The sequence below is a fragment of the Herpailurus yagouaroundi genome, unplaced genomic scaffold (assembly GCF_014898765.1).
Source record: "Herpailurus yagouaroundi ecotype Mexico unplaced genomic scaffold, PumYag 180, whole genome shotgun sequence".
Taxonomy (NCBI): domain Eukaryota; kingdom Metazoa; phylum Chordata; class Mammalia; order Carnivora; family Felidae; genus Herpailurus; species Herpailurus yagouaroundi.
The window spans coordinates 6,962,387-6,980,967 of NW_024412411.1; the positions used below are offsets into that span (position 1 = coordinate 6,962,387).

An 18,581-nucleotide genomic window follows, 5' to 3' on the forward strand; every position below is an offset into this window, starting at 1 on the left:
AGGGGCAAAGAGAGAGGAACAGAGGATCTGAAGCGGACTCCGCGCTGAACAGGCTGATATCAGGGAGCCTGATGTAGGGTTCAAACCCAAGAACTACGAGATCATGACCTGGGCCAAAGCTGGATGCTCAACCGACTGCGCCACCCCAGGCACCCCAATAAATCTCTCTCTTTTTAAAAGCAGGCTTGGGGCGCCTGGGTGGCTCAGTGGGTTGAGTGGCCGACTTCGGCTCAGGTCATGATCTCGCAGTCCGTGAGTTTGAGCCCCACGTCGGGCTCTGTGCTGACAGCTCAGAGCCTGGAGCCTGTTTCAGATTCTGTGTCTCCCTCTCTCTGACCCTCCCCCGTTCATGCTCTGTTTCTCTCTGTCTCAAAAATAAATAAACGAAGAAAAAAAAAAAAAAGCAGGCTTCACGCCTAACATGGGGCTTGGACTCACAACCCTGTGACCAAAAGTCATACTCTCTACCTAATGAGCCAGCCAGGAGTCCCTATAAGTCTCTTATTTTCCTTCTAACAGTATGAATAAGTGCATAAGGGTCTTTAATGCCCAACCTCATTAATGTATCCTGTTAGCAGCCAATGGTTGAGACGAAAAGATGTTTTATATGATTCATATCTCATTCAACCTAGAGCTACTCAGTCAGCTACATGGCTGCTCTTCTTGGTGGCAGTTACTATTCTGCCTCAAGATAATCTGCTGTTCCTGTATGTACAGATGTATGGCACAGATTAAATAATTTCAGAATGTACTGCACAGATTAAACCATCTAATCCTAGATGAGACTGTTCTAAAGAAGTATAGAACTGGAGTTATATTTTTGGCTTTTTTCCACATGGAAATAAAATCTGCTAGCTATAGCACAGGGAGAAACTTCCAAAGTGTAGCTAAATAGCACTGTCCTTACCATCTCTGATAAGTAAACACGACCATGACACTGTGTTAGAGCTGTTTTTCAGGAGTGCTAACAAATTCCAAATTGGCTTCAAAATGGCAAACTAGTTAGTTTGAAGGAGTCCTACTGGCCAAATCTGGGACAAACTGAACGAGCATAGCGATGGTAACATATTATATCCACAGACTAAAGTAAGAATCCACAAGTACATACTGATATAAAGAAATAAATATATGGAGAAGAAGGGAAAGTGTTTTCTTACAGAACACCAAATAATAAAGGTAAAAAGAGTGATGGAGCTAGGAAATCATCAATGAATGCTAAAACTATGAGTAAAACATCTGAAAAGAAATGGGGTATATAAGGTCTCAAAAATGCCTTCCTACTAATTACTGTTAATTATAAAAGGAAAAATAATGGAGACCCGGAGAACATATATTAGCTCTGTGATATTCTTGCTGAAAAATGTGTACACTGAATCTAATCACAAGGAAAGAAAAATACTCTAGACTGAGGAACATTTTACAAATTAACTACTGTGTATTCTTTAAAACTGTGGAGATCAATAAAGACAAAGTTTGAGGAATATTCTAGATTAAAGGAGACTAGAGACATGAATAAATGCAATGTGTACTCCTGGATTTGACCCTGGACTAGGAAAAGAAATTGGTATAAAGGGTAATCTTGGGACACCTGATGAAATCTGAATGTATACTGTTAATTAGATAATAGCCATATATCAATGTTAAAATGTCTGATTTTGATAATTATACTGTGGTTATGTTTGAAAATGTCCTTGTTCTTAGGAAATAATCACTGATAAAGAGGCAAGAGGTCTCCATTTACTCAAGAGGTTTAGAAAAAAAGATGTATGAAACAGAAAAGCCCACAAGCCCGGCCAGGTCAAGGATGTAATACTTCTTCCCGGTTGTGACACTTCCTCAGTGAGATGACAGCTACCTATCTGCCAATTCTACAAAAAAAAAAAGGACTCATATCTGTTCTTTTAGCTACTGTACTGGTCACTATTTAATCAGTTAATAGGGATTAGCATAAAATATAAGAACATCAACTACTGCTAATTCATAAAAATGAATGAATCACTGATAGAGATTTAAATGTTAGCAATAACTGGTGATCCTTTCCAACTGCTAGATATATGAGTAAAATGTTCTCACCTTATTTGAGAATGATTCTAAAGAAACACTATGAAGATAAGTCTAGGCATGGAAACACTTTGCGCCAGAAGAATTCATCACAATCTTAAATGAATTTGGTATGCGGTTGACATATCCATCTGTATTCATTTTCTTAGATATGCTTTATGTGCTTTCTGTGAAAAATTTAGTTACTAAATCATAAGAAGAGAATTCAAAGTTTCATCAGAAAGCTTATATTACAGTTGAATGGAGTTTTATCTTAAGGACTCTTAACTCCAGAAATCATAAGAATTTACTGAGTTGGTGTGATGAGAACACAATTTTTTTTTTTTTTTTTTTTTTTTTTTTTTTTTTTTTTTTTTTTTTTTACCAGAGTCTCTACTATTCTCTTCAGACTCCTCCTCTTCATCATCATCAGAGTACTTTTTCTTTGGGGTCTTTCTCCGCAAACGCCTGCTTTGCCTCATTGGCCGGGAAGGATGTCGCCTCAGTCTTCGGCTACAGAAATCAGTGTCGCTGTCATCATTAGACGGTGGGTCTTCTTCACTCTCATCTGGGTTTTCATCAGATACAACAAACTCATCTTGAGATCTGTTCAAGAGAAACCAGATAAATTAAGATTCTGAGTTCAAATTCTACCAAGTGCAGTGAATTGTTTAAGTAATGGTTAATGTAAAATACCTGGGTAATTGTTATCAATTTGTCTGTTAATAAAATGGAGAAAGGTTTTACCATCTATTCTTTTCTTAGGAGGCGTTAAGATGAACTGATGCTGATTTTCATACTATAAATTACTTTGGCCTCTTGGAATGTCCCTCTTATACCTTAAATTCAACATGTTCCAAAGAGAACTCATTATTTCCTAACCTATTCCTCTCTTGTGTCTCCTAGCCTTGTATTTGGTACTATTACCTATCCAGGAACTCAAACCAAAAACCTGGTATTTTTCCTAATTTCTCCCTTTTAATTTCTCACATCTAACAAATTATTTTTTTTTTTAATTATTTTTTTTTTTTCCAACGTTTATTTATTTTTGGGACAGAGAGAGACAGAGCATGAACGGGGGAGGGGCAGAGAGAGAGGGAGACACAGAATCGGAAACAGGCTCCAGGCTCTGAGCCATTAGCCCAGAGCCCGACGCAGGGCTCGAACTCACGGACCACGAGATCGTGACCTGGCTGAAGTCGGACGCTTAACCGACTGCGCCACCCAGGCGCCCCACATCTAACAAATTATTAACTCTTCCTTGAGTTGACCTCTTAAAGATATTATCTCAAACCTGATCCCTCTTCCTTATTTAGGCAATCATCTCCCACTAAATCACTACAGCAATTCTCCAGGGAGTCTCTCTAGTCTCTAGATTCATTTCCCCTCCATATATCCTCCAAATGAAGGCCAAGATGAAGTCTTCTGAAACATAAACCTCATTAGTCTGCTGTTAAAATGCCAATCAGTGGGCTTTTATCATCATCTTCAGGGTAAGAGTCTGAATTCCTATGCATGACTAACAAATCACTCCATCATCTGGGCCCTTTTTATCTCTTCGTCACATCTCCAGCAGGGCACTCTTTACTTCTTCTTCCCCATGTTCTTGCTACCCTGACATACCAGGAGTTTCCTAAATATTCCATGATGTTTTATGTCTTGCTGCCTTGGACATATGACTTCTCATAGGATGCTTTCAATCTCAAACTCACTGATTTGCCCAGTTTTTCATTCTTCAAATTTCAGATCAAGCTCTATTTCTACTCCCAGGCTTTCCTTGAACTCCCTAAATTTATTGGACTCTTCCTTTGTACCCTAACAGGCTTTACCTATATTTTTTAGTAACAATCACACACTGAATGACTTTTTGTGGTTTGTATGTTTGTTTCTTCCACTAACAATCTGAGAGGAGAAACTACATTGTTTCTTGTTCTGCAGGAAAATCTTTCCTGATCTTCCATACTGGATTACCTGCCCTGACCAAAACCTCTGTGGGTCATCAGACAATAGTATCTAATTACCTTTGCTTGTCTATTTCTCACATTTGAGGTCCAGGAACCTCTCCTGGACATGTTGCTGGAAGGTGGCAGAGATACACAGCAAATGAATGTTTGATTGCAGTTAATAAAATGTAAACACAATTTTGCATATTAAACAAACAATCATAAGCCTACTTTGTTTTGCTAAAAAGAACCAAAGATCAGCATTCTTGAATCTGTTTTAAATAGTTTGAAAATAAAAAGACATTATCCATGTGCATGAAGAACACAAGTCCCACCACAGCATGGCTGAGCTTCTCTGTTAGCCCCATTTAGGCCTGTATCTAGGGACTGGGATCTGCTAGCGAACCACGCACCCATCACTGATCTTGAATTCATCCTCACTCTCTTCTTCATCCAGGTTACTGTCACTGTCCAGGTCATTTAGTCGCCGGCGTTTCTTCCGGCGTGCAGCAGCTGCCCTCTGGGGTCGTTTATTTTCTTTTCTTTCTTCATCCAAAATAGTGGAGATGTCTTTCCCACGGTGACCTGTGATGGTGGAGATATCCTTTCCTCGGCCGGCTCCTGGGTTCAGGGTTGGGGGAGAGGGTTAAAGGGAATAGAGAGAGGGAGGAAGAGAGACAACTGTATGTTTATTAAATCTTCTCTTTACTATGTAGAGGCTGTCCTTGTTCATGCTTAGGAGCTCATTTGTTTTTTTCCTACAAATAAGCACTTTTCTCACAACTTCAGCCGACAGAGCTCTCATCAAGAGAATTTTGCATTTGTTTATCCTATGAAGAAGTTCACCTCTTTTTAAAAAAAAAATTTGAAAAAAAAATTGATATAATTCATATACTATACTATCCACCTTTTTAAAGTGTATACTTCAGAGGTTTCCAGTACAGTCACAAAGTTGTGCAACCATCACCACGAACAAATTCCAGAACATTTTCATCGACCTCTAAAGAAACCTCATACCTAGTAGCAATCACTCAAGAATCTCTTCTTCAAAGTTGTCTTTTGGACAGGGCTTTAGAAAGAGACCAATCCGTTTTCTTTTAACTGTGTTTGCAGGATAGAAAAAGTGAGAATCCCGTAGCAAAGCTGTCAATAAGGTGCAGAGCCCTGGAAAAGCTGGTGACTTTTTCAGTCCACTAAAGACAGCCTACTTAATATTAATCCTCTCCAGAGTTTTCAGAGCATTGGTAAATCTCTATGCAGTTCTTTCAATAAATTACCTTCAAATCCTTCTATTTTTATGTCACTTATTAGAGACTACAAAATTGATACATTGATTTTTAAAAGGTTGATTTATAGAAATCATTTCGATTCTGATTTGTCCATAATTTTTAAGATTTTGTAGCAGTAGTGATCTAGACATAGAAAGACAACAAGAAAGTTTAATTGGGTTTTCTATTTAGATGCAGAAGTACATTTTTTAATCTACAGAGGAACATTTACTGTTTTATATCAGATCAAAAAACTACTTGAAAAATAATTAGCAAAACCTGAGTCTACACACTGACACTATGTCCACAAATTACTTTAAATCTCAGACATTTGACATCAGTAGTGATCATGATACACACTGGGGAGAATTTTAAAAAAAGTGCTTACTGCTTTAATCAGGGCCTTTTTTTTTTTTTTTTTTAAAGTAATCTCTACACCCAACATGGGGCTTGAACTCACGAGTTGCATGCTCTACTGACTGAGCCAGCCAGGTGCTCCTAATCAGGACATTTTAACTTATTGGTCTAGTCATACAAAAAAGAGGGAATGAAAAACACATACCTCCTCCATCAGCTTCTTTGATATCATCTTCTATGGCTTCATCAATTGCTTCATCAAATTCATCAAATCTGAAATATTTGATGACAACAATCACATCACAATCTGTCCTGGTATATAGGTTAGGAGAGTTGCCTCTGAAGTGAAAAAGGCCTTCATATAAAAATGCTCTCTGGGGGCACATGGGTGGCTCAGTCGGTTAGGCGTCCAACTTCGGCTCAGGTCATGATCTCACCGTTTGTGAGTTTGAGCCCTGCATCAGGCTCTGTGCTGACAGCTTGGAGCCTGGAGCCTGCTTTGGATTCTGTGTCTCCCTCTCTCTTTGCCCCTCCCCTGCTTCTGCTCTGTCTCTCAAAACTAAATAAATGTTAAAAAAAAATTTTTTTAATAAAAATAAAAAAATAAAAATGCTCTCTGCCACTTTGGAATTATGTAACTTAGACTACATCGCCTCACTCCTATTAACCTCAATTTCTTTTGTAGATTGGTATCTAATTCATTTTCAAAGATCATTTATACCAGGCATCAGGCAAATATTTTTGTAAAGAGCCAGACAGTAAATACTTTAAGCTCTGTAGCCTATACAGTCTCTGTTCCAACTACTCAACTCAGCCACTGGAATGCAAAAGCAGCCACAGGTAACACAAGTGAATAAATGTGGATGTATTCCAATATAACTTCATTTATGGACACTGTGATTTGAATTTCATGTAATTATCATACGATTTTCTTCTTTTGGTTCTTTAAAAAAAATTTTTTTTTTCAACATTTATTTATTTTTGGGACAGAGAGAGACAGAGCATGAACAGGGGAGGGGCAGAGAGAGAGGGAGACACAGAATCGGAAACAGGCTCCAGGCTCTAAGCCATCAGCCCAGAGCCTGATGCGGGGCTCGAACTCACGGACCGCGAGATCGTGACCTGGCTGAAGTCGGACGCTTAACCGACTGCGCCACCCAGGCACCCCATCTTCTTTTGGTTCTTATTCAACCATTTATAAATGTAAAAACCATCCCTAGGTCATGGGCTATAGAGACATAAACTGACTGTGAGACGGGATTTGCTCCATAGGCCATAGTTTGCCAACCTCTAATTACACAAATCACATGGTGAAGTAAGTTCAATTAGTGTTCCAGAAATAATACTAAGTGAAAGGACTACATCATCATTATTATTATTCTAGAAGTACTGACGGTCAGAATTTTAGAACTAGGTAAAAGTACTTTTTCTCACAAGGGCCATTTCCTCCAACTTAAAGAAAACAACTTCAGATGATCTTCAAGACTTCTTCGCATACAAAGCTCCTTTCATGTTAGAGCGGAGATGACCAAAAGGATATCTGCTCTAAAGTGACTTGTCTAAAGTATTGCAAAATTTGGTAATTACTAGCCCCACGTGGCTATCTATATTTAAATTAATTAAAATGAAAAACTCTGTTCCTCACTAGCAAGATTTTAAGTGCTCAGCAGCTATATATGGCTACTGGCTACCATGCTGCACAGGAAAGAAATAGCACATTTTCATAACAACAGTAAATTCTATTGGACACTGTTGGATTAAAGGCACACAATGGATTAACAATAGGGTTTAACAGCCAAATATTTTGCCTTTTGAAAAAAAAATATTTTGCCTTTTGAGTTAAGAAACTCACTACAGCTATGGGTTTCTCTCTAGGGAAAAAAAAAAAAAATATATATATATATATCCAAACAAAATTTTATATCTAATTTCAGAGGATTCACAAGTCTCAGGTTAAGAATACTTCTACACATACACAGACACACACATATGCTTATTTATTTATTTATTTGAGAGCACGAGGCAGAGCGCACAAGTGGGGGAAGGGGTATGGCGAGAGAGAGAGAATCTCAAGCAGGCTCCACACCCACCCAGCACCTTGAGGATCACGACTGGAGCCGAAATCAAGTGTCAGATGCTCAACAGACTAAGCCACCCAGGTGCCCCTACAACATAATTTTTAACGGCTGTATAATGCTTAGTCTTAAACATGTGTCATAATTTAGTTAAAAAGGTTTACTTCCAATTGTTTCACATTTATAAACCAGGCTATGAGAAAATGACCTTGGAGCTATAGCTTAGTTTTTCCTTAACATAAATTCTGAGAAAGCAAAAATCTGTGCATCCCTCATCAGGCTAGAGTAACAGATACAGAAAAAGCCAAATGTAGTTAACAGGAAACAGTATTTCTCTCAAGGACATGTTACAACTGTAAAGTGGCAAAACGACCTCTTTGAATGACTACTACTTTCTTACTCACTGAAAAACTTGATTTTCTACATCAGAGACCATCAGAACCCTTGGAATTAAAAAACGATTATCAGTAAGAATAAAACATCCCACTCTTGCCTGGAGGTTTAAGTTACTTTTAACGCAAATAAACAGTCTTGATTTATATCCCAGATGTGGAGCTTTGAATAAGGGATTAGAAACAGCACTCTACACATCCACTTCAACTTCACTGCTTTCAAGGGAACAAGAACCCGTGTCCAGTATGTGGTCTGGATCTGATACCAACCCCTTTACAGAGCCCCACTTTGCCTTGAGCATAACTCTTCATTGCTTTATTTACACTTCATCTAAACTCTACCCTTCCTCGGTATCATATCAGAACTCTATTTTTTCCTTTATTTGGTGAGATACCCATGGTTCCACTAAGAAATTTTGTTGTTCCTGGTATTCTTGCTACAAATTAAAAAAACCCCAAAAACTGTTGGCTTAAAGGGCATAAAAGTTGGTCTTCAAGAATTGTAGCAATTTATAATATAACCATGAAGTGAATTTTATCATTAATTTTTTTCTAATTTCAAAGAGCAAAATTATTTACTTGTTCCTTTAATATTAACATGATTACTGAGGCCAAATATTAGTTTCATGTTTATTGATCATTTTTACTTTTTCTTTTACAAGTACTGACTTGTATCCTTTGCCCATTTTATCAGCCAGTGTTCATCTTTTCTTACTGACTTCTAAGAGCTTTTCAGATATTAAAGATTTTAATCTCTTTGTCATATGTTGCAATTATTTCTATCCAAAGTATATTTCCCCTTTCCCCTTTGTTTATATTGTACGTTTTGAGAAATGAACACTGACATCTTGCCCTGCTACAATTATGAATATGTGCCTATAACATCGCCTGTCAGCCCCCTCCATAAACAAAAACAAACAAGACAAATTTAAAAAGTCACCCTGTCTAGTTCTAGTCTCCAAAATAAACAAAACCTTGATCTCCCTTAAGTAACTGGTTTCCTAAGAAAAAAGTCTTTATACCTGACTTCAGTAGATGCAACAACCTTTATAGACATCATGTAAAAAGCTATTGTATTTCCACCATGAAAAAAAATTATACTCACTGTAATTTTTAAAATTCATAAGGCATTTCTTTTGAATTCTAACTCCTCTGCAAAATTTCTTTGCAAGAAAATACTTTCTAAACAAAACAGATGAACATAGGGGAAGGAAGAAAACAAACAAAAAGAAGAGCAAGGCAAACCATAAAAGAGACTCTTAACTCTAGAGAACAAACTGAGGGTTGCTGGAGGGGAGTGCAAGGGAGGATGGTGGGTTAAATGGGTGATGAGGTACCAAGGAGAGCACTTGTTGTGATGAGTACTGGGTGTTATATGTAAGTGATGAATCACTAAATTCTACTCCTGAAACTATTATTACACTATATGTTAACTGACTGGAATTTAAATAAAAAAAATGAAACATTAAAAATTAAAAAAGTAGAAGAAAATATTTTAGAAGTAAATGCTTTTGTCTGAGTCTTTCTTAACTTTCATGTAATCAAATATCCTTTCCATTATTGTTTCTATGTTTGGTGCTATGTTTAAAAAGTTGTTCCTTACACTAAGATTATATGCCTTCCTTAAACCTTTTTGGGAACTAAATGAATCACATAATACATTTTATGCTGAAGAACATAGTTTATCATAAGTTTGGGGCGCCTGGGTGGCGCAGTCGGTTGAGCGTCCGACTTCAGCCAGGTCACGATCTCGCGGTCCGTGGGTTCGAGCCCCGCGTCGGGCTCTGGGCTGATGGCTCAGAGCCTGGAGCCTGTTTCCGATTCTGTGTCTCCCTCTCTCTCTCTGCCCCTCCCCTGTTCACGCTCTGTCTCTCTCTGTCCCAAAAATAAATAAACGTTGAAAAAAAAAAAAGAATATAGTTTATCATAAGTTTCTATATTACTGTCATACAATTTTAGAGCTGAAGGGATCATCTGCATTAATCCGCCTTCAACCAAGACCTAGAGAACTGGACCATTCCAAGTGACATGGGTAATACATGGTACAGTGAAACTATAGTCTTAGCCTTCTGTACCCCAATCCAATGCTCCCTATAGTCAACTCTTATGTTATCCTCTCTGTTAGAAGCAATAAAAATCCGATAAATAATTATGAAATGATAATAGTGATGATATTCTTTTTTGTCTTCTTTCTGTGGTAATACTTTACTAAGTGCTTTACATTTTATACTAACAATAATCCCATTGTGTGCCATGTACAAATTAAATTCTAGGTGTATTTAGAGCTTAAATATGAAGAATAAAACTTAAAATTAAGAGAAAGCATATGAAGGACTCTCTTAATACATCTCAGTTAAATTTCTTTAAAAAGTACCAAGAAGCAGAAATAATAAGTAAAAAATAACAAGAGATATACAAACACCTACCAAGCACATGAAAGGATGATCACCAACAACCATTAGGAAAATGCAAAGCAAAATCATGAGATACTGCCTCACATCTGCTAGGACAGTCACCAGCAAAAACAAAAACAAAAACAAAAACAACAAACAAAAAACCCAAAGCCAACAACTGTTGGCAAGGATGTGGAAAACCTGGAAACACTATACACTGCTGGTGGCAATGCAAAATGGCGCAGCTGCCATGGAAAACATCACAGCAGTTCCCCAATAAAACAAAAAGAGAACTACCATATGATTATCCAGCAATCTCACTTCTGGGTGTATATCCAAGACACAATACTAAGAGTAAATCCCTGCTTCCTTTAGCAACATCAAGGTTGAAAGATAATATAGTCCTGCTAGAAGGCTTGTTCTGAAAATGTAAATTGTTATAACATGACTGATATATCAGGAAACAATTCAAGCATAATGTGTATTTTATACCTGTAAGTAATTTTATTTGTGATAAACACTAGGTAAATGTAGAAAAGTGCACCTAACCACACAGGCATACACAACACACAACACACACACACACACACACACACACACACACACACACACCCCTCAAATATCCACCAGCAACCTCAGCTCATCATGTGTGTTATAAGTTATAGCCAGCTGCGTCTGGTGTTACAACTTTCTGGTTGATTTCAAAGAACTCTCCTTCTACCACCACATAATAATTTACAAACTGCAACCCACCTCAATCACTTCCACAGACAAACCAGGGCTTTTTCAGCATAAAATGTCATATTTAGTGCAGTATTTATATTAGTTCTTAACCATTTAACATCTGCCAAATGGTACTGCATTTTTATTAGAGTCACATCTTTAAAAAAAAGTGTCACTACTGAAATTTTTGAGTGTGGCCCTACCTCCATATTTCCTATAATCCCTATGGTTTTTATTGTATTTTTGCACAGGATGATAATTTTTAGGAAAACATATGTTGGATTACAGCAGAACTTGACTTTATGCTTGCCCTTCCCATCAGTAGACTTTGATTTCATTAGTTATAATGATTTCATATAAAATGGTGTTTTTTATTTTTCAAAGCTTTTGTTTTTTAAAGAATAAGATGGGTACCATTCTCATATGTATTAAGGATTTTACATTTACTGATTGCACTGCATTTTACAGCTTTAACAATTAACAACAGCAGCAAACAATACATGGGAACTCTTCCATGATCACTGATGAAAAAGTTCATAAACAAGAAGCGAGCTCAAACTTCCATGAAATCAATTTTGTTTTTCACCTCCAGTTATTCAAGTTAAAGACTCTTTTGGTGTTATCTAAGGAGACCAGAGGTCAAACAATGATCTACAATAATTAGAATATAACTTACTTACTATTTTAGTGAGACAAGTGGAAAGAACACTAGACTAGCAGACATTTAGAAGACAACATTTTAGTGTAGGTTTAGCTACTAACAGAGTGACCTTGGAAAACTCTCTCTGTCTCCCTCCTTTCCTCTCTGATATTTCTGGTGGCAGACAGTAAACCAAATTATATTTACTGATTCTTTCAACAGGCATTTATGGAACACTTACTACTCGGGGCACTATGCCAGCTGTAAAAGGCAGAAGCATGTGTGAAACAGACATTGGTCCTTACCTTCATGCTAACAATAGTCCAATAGGGGAGAGAAATATTAATTCAATAATTAAAATCACAATCATTACAATCATCATAAGTGCTTTCAACAGAAGAACTGGTTGCTATGAGGGGATATAATAGATTTGATTAAGAGAGGGTTAACAAGCAAAAACAGGAGGGAGGTCTTAGGTACAATAAATAGCATATGCAAAGGAGCTGAAAGAAGACTGTGGCTGATATTGACAGAGTAAGGAAAAATGTGGATGAGATGGAACCAAAAGAGCTAAGCACGAGTGGGCTATGCAGTGCCTTTAGGGGCCTTGTAAAGGCATCAGTCCTTACTCCAAGAGCTATAGAAATCTGACAAAGCAGAAGAGGATGACATGAGCAAATTTACATTTTGAAAAGATCATGCTGGCTGCTCTAAAGCTGTATGATTCTAAAGATAGTAAGTAACATACACACAACTACTAATGACCATTACGATGGGGAAAAGCAGATACTTTTGGGCCATGTTGTATAATTTAAAAAACATTTTACACTTTTTCATTATAACCATTTCCACATATTTCATACCTATAACTTATACATTTCCGTGTTCTTGTTGACCGCCTTTCAAGCAAGTTTGCTTTGGATTTTTTTGAATCTTTTTTCTTTTCTTCATGATCTTCAGAAAAATCTGGCTCCTGGTTTAAAAATATGATAATAAATATGTAGGTTATTAGGACAGAAAGTTACTTGAAATTAATAGTTTTCTAATGTCTGTTTAGGCAGCACATGTAAAAGATCTGAAAAAATGAGGTGATCCCCTGCCCAAAACTGAATACACACAGAAACGCTAAGTAGAGAGATTAAAAAGAATATTGGTGATCAAAGGCTGAAGCACTTCTGTATTAAAATTCTTATGTTTCTGTGATTTTACAATTACCTCTTTTAAAACAACCATGATGAAGTTTCCCCACTGATAAATTTTTTAATGTTTATTTATTTTTGAGACAGAGAGAGAGAGAGAGAGAGAGAGGGAGAGCAGGGGAGGGAAAGAGAGGGGGGGGGGGACAGGGGATCTGGAGCAGGCTCTGTGCTGATAGCAGTGAGCCTGATGTGCGGCCTAAAACTCACCAACTGTGAGATCACGATGTGAGCTGAAGTTGGATGCTCAACCAACTGAGTCATCAAGGCTGCCCTCCAATGATAATTTTTTAACCAATAATTTAACACATGTAAGATAGTCACTAAGTATGCTGAATCAACAAAATAATGGATTTATTAAAAAAAAGAAGCATGGTGCTGAAGGACAGTAACTAACTAAGACCACTTACATAAGTGTGTGACTTAATTAAGCCCAAACTAAATAATGTATGAAATTAAGAACATTTCTTCATTTGAAATGAAAACCATGTTACATGTACTTTCACTCATGAGACATCCGTAACTATAAATTAGACCAATAAATGCAAAACAATAACCCTCCAAAGAAACCATCGGTTAGGAACAAATATTGAAGTTTCTAATAACCAACCCCTAAAGCACAGAATTAAAAACCCTGAACTATTCTTTTGTCACTTTATATAAATAACACATAAAGAAGCTAAAAACAAATTACCCAACACAGGGCTTTAAAAAAAAACAGGAGGAAAGGAGAATATAGAGCCTACTGGGGTGAGTTATATAAATCTGATTTGGATGGTATTACATTTTGGAGCTATCAGTATATATTTAATTGTAGTAGTAGTAGTATTTAAGTAAACTCTACACCCATCATAGGGGTCAAACTCACGACCCTGAGGATCCAGAGTCACCCCCTCTACTGAATGAGCCATCCAGGCATCCCAGTATATATGTAATTTTTATCATGAAGGAAAATACAGGTGAATTAAGGTCTTAAATTCTATTTTTAATAAGATAGGTACACTGTACATTTAAAACTACTCACAATACACACAGTGGGTTAATTTTAGAACAATTATGGTAGTCTCTTCTTTAAAAAATACCACAAACCAGAAACTTACTTGTGGAGGAATGATGTTCTCAATACTGATACCCACATACACCAAACGTTCTTTCCTTTAAATGAAAAACAAAAACGCATGCAAAATGAGATTTGCTAAAAATAAAATTGTTAGGAAAACATTATTAACACAGACTACTAAAATTTTGATTTCATGGTAATAGCAGAGGCTAGGTCACAGACGTTAGCTACTGTCTATAAAGCTTATCGTATTGCTATCTGTGGGAGGCACACAACTTTCTAATGGTAAAAATTGTAAAAAGATGTAGCTGAAAATTGTAGCCTTATAAGTAATTATACTGATAAAATAAAACCTGCAAACTGAAATAGACAAGGAAACTTCATGAAGAGACTCACTGATAAAGTATTAGACAGTCAACACTGGACAAACTAGATCTTTGTTATGCTGGAAGTTTTCATATATGTGTATATACAGCTATCATCTCATGGTAATAAACACAGTATACACACACACACACACACACACACACACACACATATATAAAGAATTCTATACAATAGAACCATGTCAAGGTCCAAGTGAATGATACCAAGACCAATCTTTTAAAGAGGAGGAAAAAAGGCAATGCAGCCACATGGCTCTGCACCCTACTTGCTCCAATGAAGATTATTTTTAGAGCCAGTTAACACTTCTCCAGAAAATGTGGATTTAGAACACTAACGAGATCTCCATAGTTTCTTTTCAAAGAAACAAACCTTTGTTGATTTTAACTCAACAAATTTTACATAACAAATTGGTTCTCTTGAAGTTAATTCAATTCACCAAGAACAGATGAGGTGTTATATGTATGTTGAACTGAAAGAAAATAGTGACCACTCCTCCTCCTTTTATTTGTGATGATGTCCCTTATAGAAGGGTATTAATCATCCAGTCACCTGGGTCCTTTAGAACACAGCTTATATTTCCCTCTTGGCTCTGGTAACAAGAATCTTACAGTCTCTTTGAGATGGGTTATAAAGCCATTCAGTAAAATTGGCAGGTAAGAAAATGATAACGTTATTTTAATCAAAACCTAATAAAAAATAGTACAGTTAATGAATTAAAAACTAGGAAAGGCAAGAACAATACTAGCTGAAATTAACAGGGAAGGCTTCATGGGTAAGTCAGAACTTGAGTTCTCTGTACTAAATATGTTCAACACATATCTGTCCTTAAACTAACCAAGTTTACTATTTTATCAGTTTCCTCTTTTATACTAAATATGTTCAACCTTTATCCGTCCTTAAACTGACCAAGTTTACTGTTGTAGCAGTTTCCTCTTTTATACCTAAAAATCTACTTTCACTTAATTATTATTATCTCCTCAACCCAGCTGAAAAACATTTAGTTCACATCCACCATATTAGGTAACGATTTGTTCCAGGCTTGGGAATCCTAAAGGTAAATAATACATGGTTCTTGTCCTCACAATTATTTAACAACTGACTGTAGCTCATTACTAATAGGTATAATGGAAACATGAAAAAAGAATAACTTGTTTGAAGAGCTGAGGAAGTTGAGGCTTTAAATAGGTGTTAATGAGTAGGATCTTGAAGGTAGGTATGATTTCTCATCACAGCATTCTCTTGCTCATTAGTCTTACAGAAAGATACATCTTCCATTCCATCTCACCACCACCTAGCTCAAAGATCATATTGGGCCCAGGCCTCATCATTACAAATAACCACACCCCTCCTAAAATTTCAGGTTCAGGGAATCTATTCTCTGACTTCTACTGGCTCCCTTTCCCGCTCACTCCCTCTGGTACACTGATTTCAACAATTCCGACTCCAGTGGGACGTCTATACATTGACCCTAGCGTCTTTTCACTGTCCATGACTCCCTTATGTCCTTACTTTCCCTCTTACCTGGCTTAGACTCCACGGTCCATCAATATAAATACTCCTTTGCATACACTTTCAAATTCCTTGTCTCTTTCTCTCCTTCCCTCTGTTACATTACCTGGAAAATTCCAACCCTGATTAAATCCAACTCTCTTGCTAGTGAACACTAGTAAAAGTATTCTGAAAGTACAGAGCTATTTGAATTCCCAAATAATTTCTGGCACCAAGGTCTGGAAGGGATGTTTACAAACCAGTTGGAGGAACTTCTGAGAAACATCAAATTTCACGGAGCATCACAGCTCCAGCTCCGTAGACAGCCGCTAGCTAGTCACTAATTACTCACTGACAAATCCATCTTTTTCACCATACTTTAGAGCCCTTTAAGATAAAGGCCACATAATATACTTCATGTTGATTACATTGCCTGGCATAAAGTAAGTGCTCACTAAATGTTGAATAAATGAATGAACAAGGGGAAAGATGCCCTTGTGCTAGGCTCGAAGTTTCTAGAAATTATTTCACACATTTTAAAAAGGATGAATAAAAATGCTCATTTTTAAAAACAGATGAAGTCACGCGGAATTTATACTTAATATATTAGTTACTTTAGAAATATAAATATTTTGCTGTTTAGAGCCCCTAAGATTCATATACATCAGGAAGCATGTACATTAGGAGCTATAAGGAAAACTTTTTTTACCCAGATTATTAGGGAGAATTAAAAAATAACAGCAATTAATTCAGTTAACTGGCTTTGTGCCAGACTGGTCTCCTTGTAACAACTTGGCACTCCTTTCTGTGATCCAATCTCAAAAAGGATTTAGTGTGTGATCCAAAGCCACAATTATAGATGTCCTCTTAAAGGATGACATTTAAGTAAAGAGGACTATCAAAGGTAGAAGAGAAAGCAAATGAGTTAGTAAATGAGAGACCGCTAGTATGAACAAATACTGTGGCATATTTGAACATAAATTTCTAAAATTTAAAATTTTTAAATATTCCTTAATTGCAACAGTATACTTTATAGTATATGAGGCAACAGTCCAAAATATTTAACCAGTCTTTCCAAATATAAAAGGCATAAGCATCATAAGTCTCCAAAAAAACAAGCAGATATAATTAATCTGAGTATCAGACAAATTCTTAGGTGGTTTACAAACTTGATGTTTAGAGAATATATTTTTTTCCAAGCCCTTAAGGTCTGAACCTATTAATTATCTGCATTGCTGAGTCAAATCAGCTTCAGGACACGAGAAAACTGCTCATTTCTCAGCAGGGCAGGCAGATTTCAAAAAGAATAAAGAAAATGCCTAATTTTTATTATGATTTAATTTGAAGCATCCTTAAGTTAGATTTTTTTCCAGTGTCAAAAATAAAAACAGGGATAACTCTGAATATCAAAAGAGTCCTAATAATTATATATAGGACTATTACCCAGTTTCTAAATACAAAGGCATTTAGAAAACTGATTTTAAACAATGAGGTACTTTAATCTCCTAGTTAACTTTAGAGACTAATTTTGTCTTTAAACCAAGTAGCATCCATTATAAACCAGAGAGCTCAAGCTGACTAGTAAGGACAAAAACAGGATCTAGAGGCTGAACGTACAGAGTGCACAGTTTGCAGAGTAAAGTCTGTGGATTACCAAATGAGCTAGCTGACTGCCTTTATAAAGCAAGCTTTGGTATAAAGGGGGGAAGACTGTGAGATAGCAGGTAAAAGTTACAGCAGCAGCAAATGAAGGTAATAAGACCAACCAGGAGACATTGCTTAGATTTTCTCATACTAAGTACAAATGGGAATCAAATCCTACTGCTTAATTTTCGGAAGATTCTCTTTAACACACCCACTTTCTTGCATAATGAATGCCCCAGTTCAGGCCGCACTGGCTCTCCTAGTCTCTACTGCAACAGTATGGACTTTAATTCCTTCTTCTTAGTGTTACCAGGGCATTTTTTCTGAAACAAAAATCTGATCATACTTATCTCTCCTTTGATGGCTTTCTTACCACCTATAAGGAAGAATTCAAATTCCCTACTCAAATAGGCCAAACAGTTCACAGTTCAGCCTCAACCCACTTTTATAGCTTCATCTCCTACCACTCTCCCACTCTCATGTTCACACTTTGTCCTTGCTTGCATTTGGTTCTTTGCCTGAAATACCTTTCTCTGCATATCCAACCCTAAGTTACCTTCCAAGGACTTGCCCGATAACCCAAATCCCTAACCCAACTAAAATGCCCCTCCACAGTGTTCTTGTATTGCTCTGAATATACCTTAATCTACTTTACTGTATCACTGGCTCCAATGTCTGTATTCTGACAGAGCTGAGCTCCATCTAAAGAGAGTTTTGGCTCACTCACCTTTTCTCTTCAGTTTGGTACACAGTAGGCATGAAAAACTGTTTAGCAATAGATTAATCAAAGAAGGTACACATAAATATAAATAAACATAAACTTACTGTCTTGATTTTGAGCCCCCTTTTAAAGATTGGGTTCAACTCCATTCTTACCTCCTCCAAGAAGCATTCTCCAACTGCTTTAAGACGACATTGCAGTGGTATATCGAAAAGGGAGGCATTTCTTATGACTGTAAGTTATGACTCTTATGA

The 18,581-nt window shown here is 36.8% G+C and overlaps 1 protein-coding gene across 2 annotated transcripts in view; it reads right to left on the reverse strand.

Annotated features, from left to right (window-relative positions):
- Positions 1 to 18,581, reverse strand: part of RSF1 (remodeling and spacing factor 1) — a 163,586-nt gene that overhangs the window by 11,214 nt on the left and 133,791 nt on the right. For both annotated transcript variants that reach the window (XM_040489460.1, XM_040489459.1), the window contains exons 10-14: positions 14,128 to 14,182; positions 12,695 to 12,804; positions 5,814 to 5,881; positions 4,397 to 4,604; positions 2,426 to 2,646 (exon numbers count right to left, since the gene is read on the reverse strand). In XM_040489460.1, the coding sequence (XP_040345394.1) occupies positions 2,426 to 2,646; positions 4,397 to 4,604; positions 5,814 to 5,881; positions 12,695 to 12,804; positions 14,128 to 14,182 (662 nt within the window). The remainder of the gene's footprint in view (positions 1 to 2,425; positions 2,647 to 4,396; positions 4,605 to 5,813; positions 5,882 to 12,694; positions 12,805 to 14,127; positions 14,183 to 18,581) is intronic.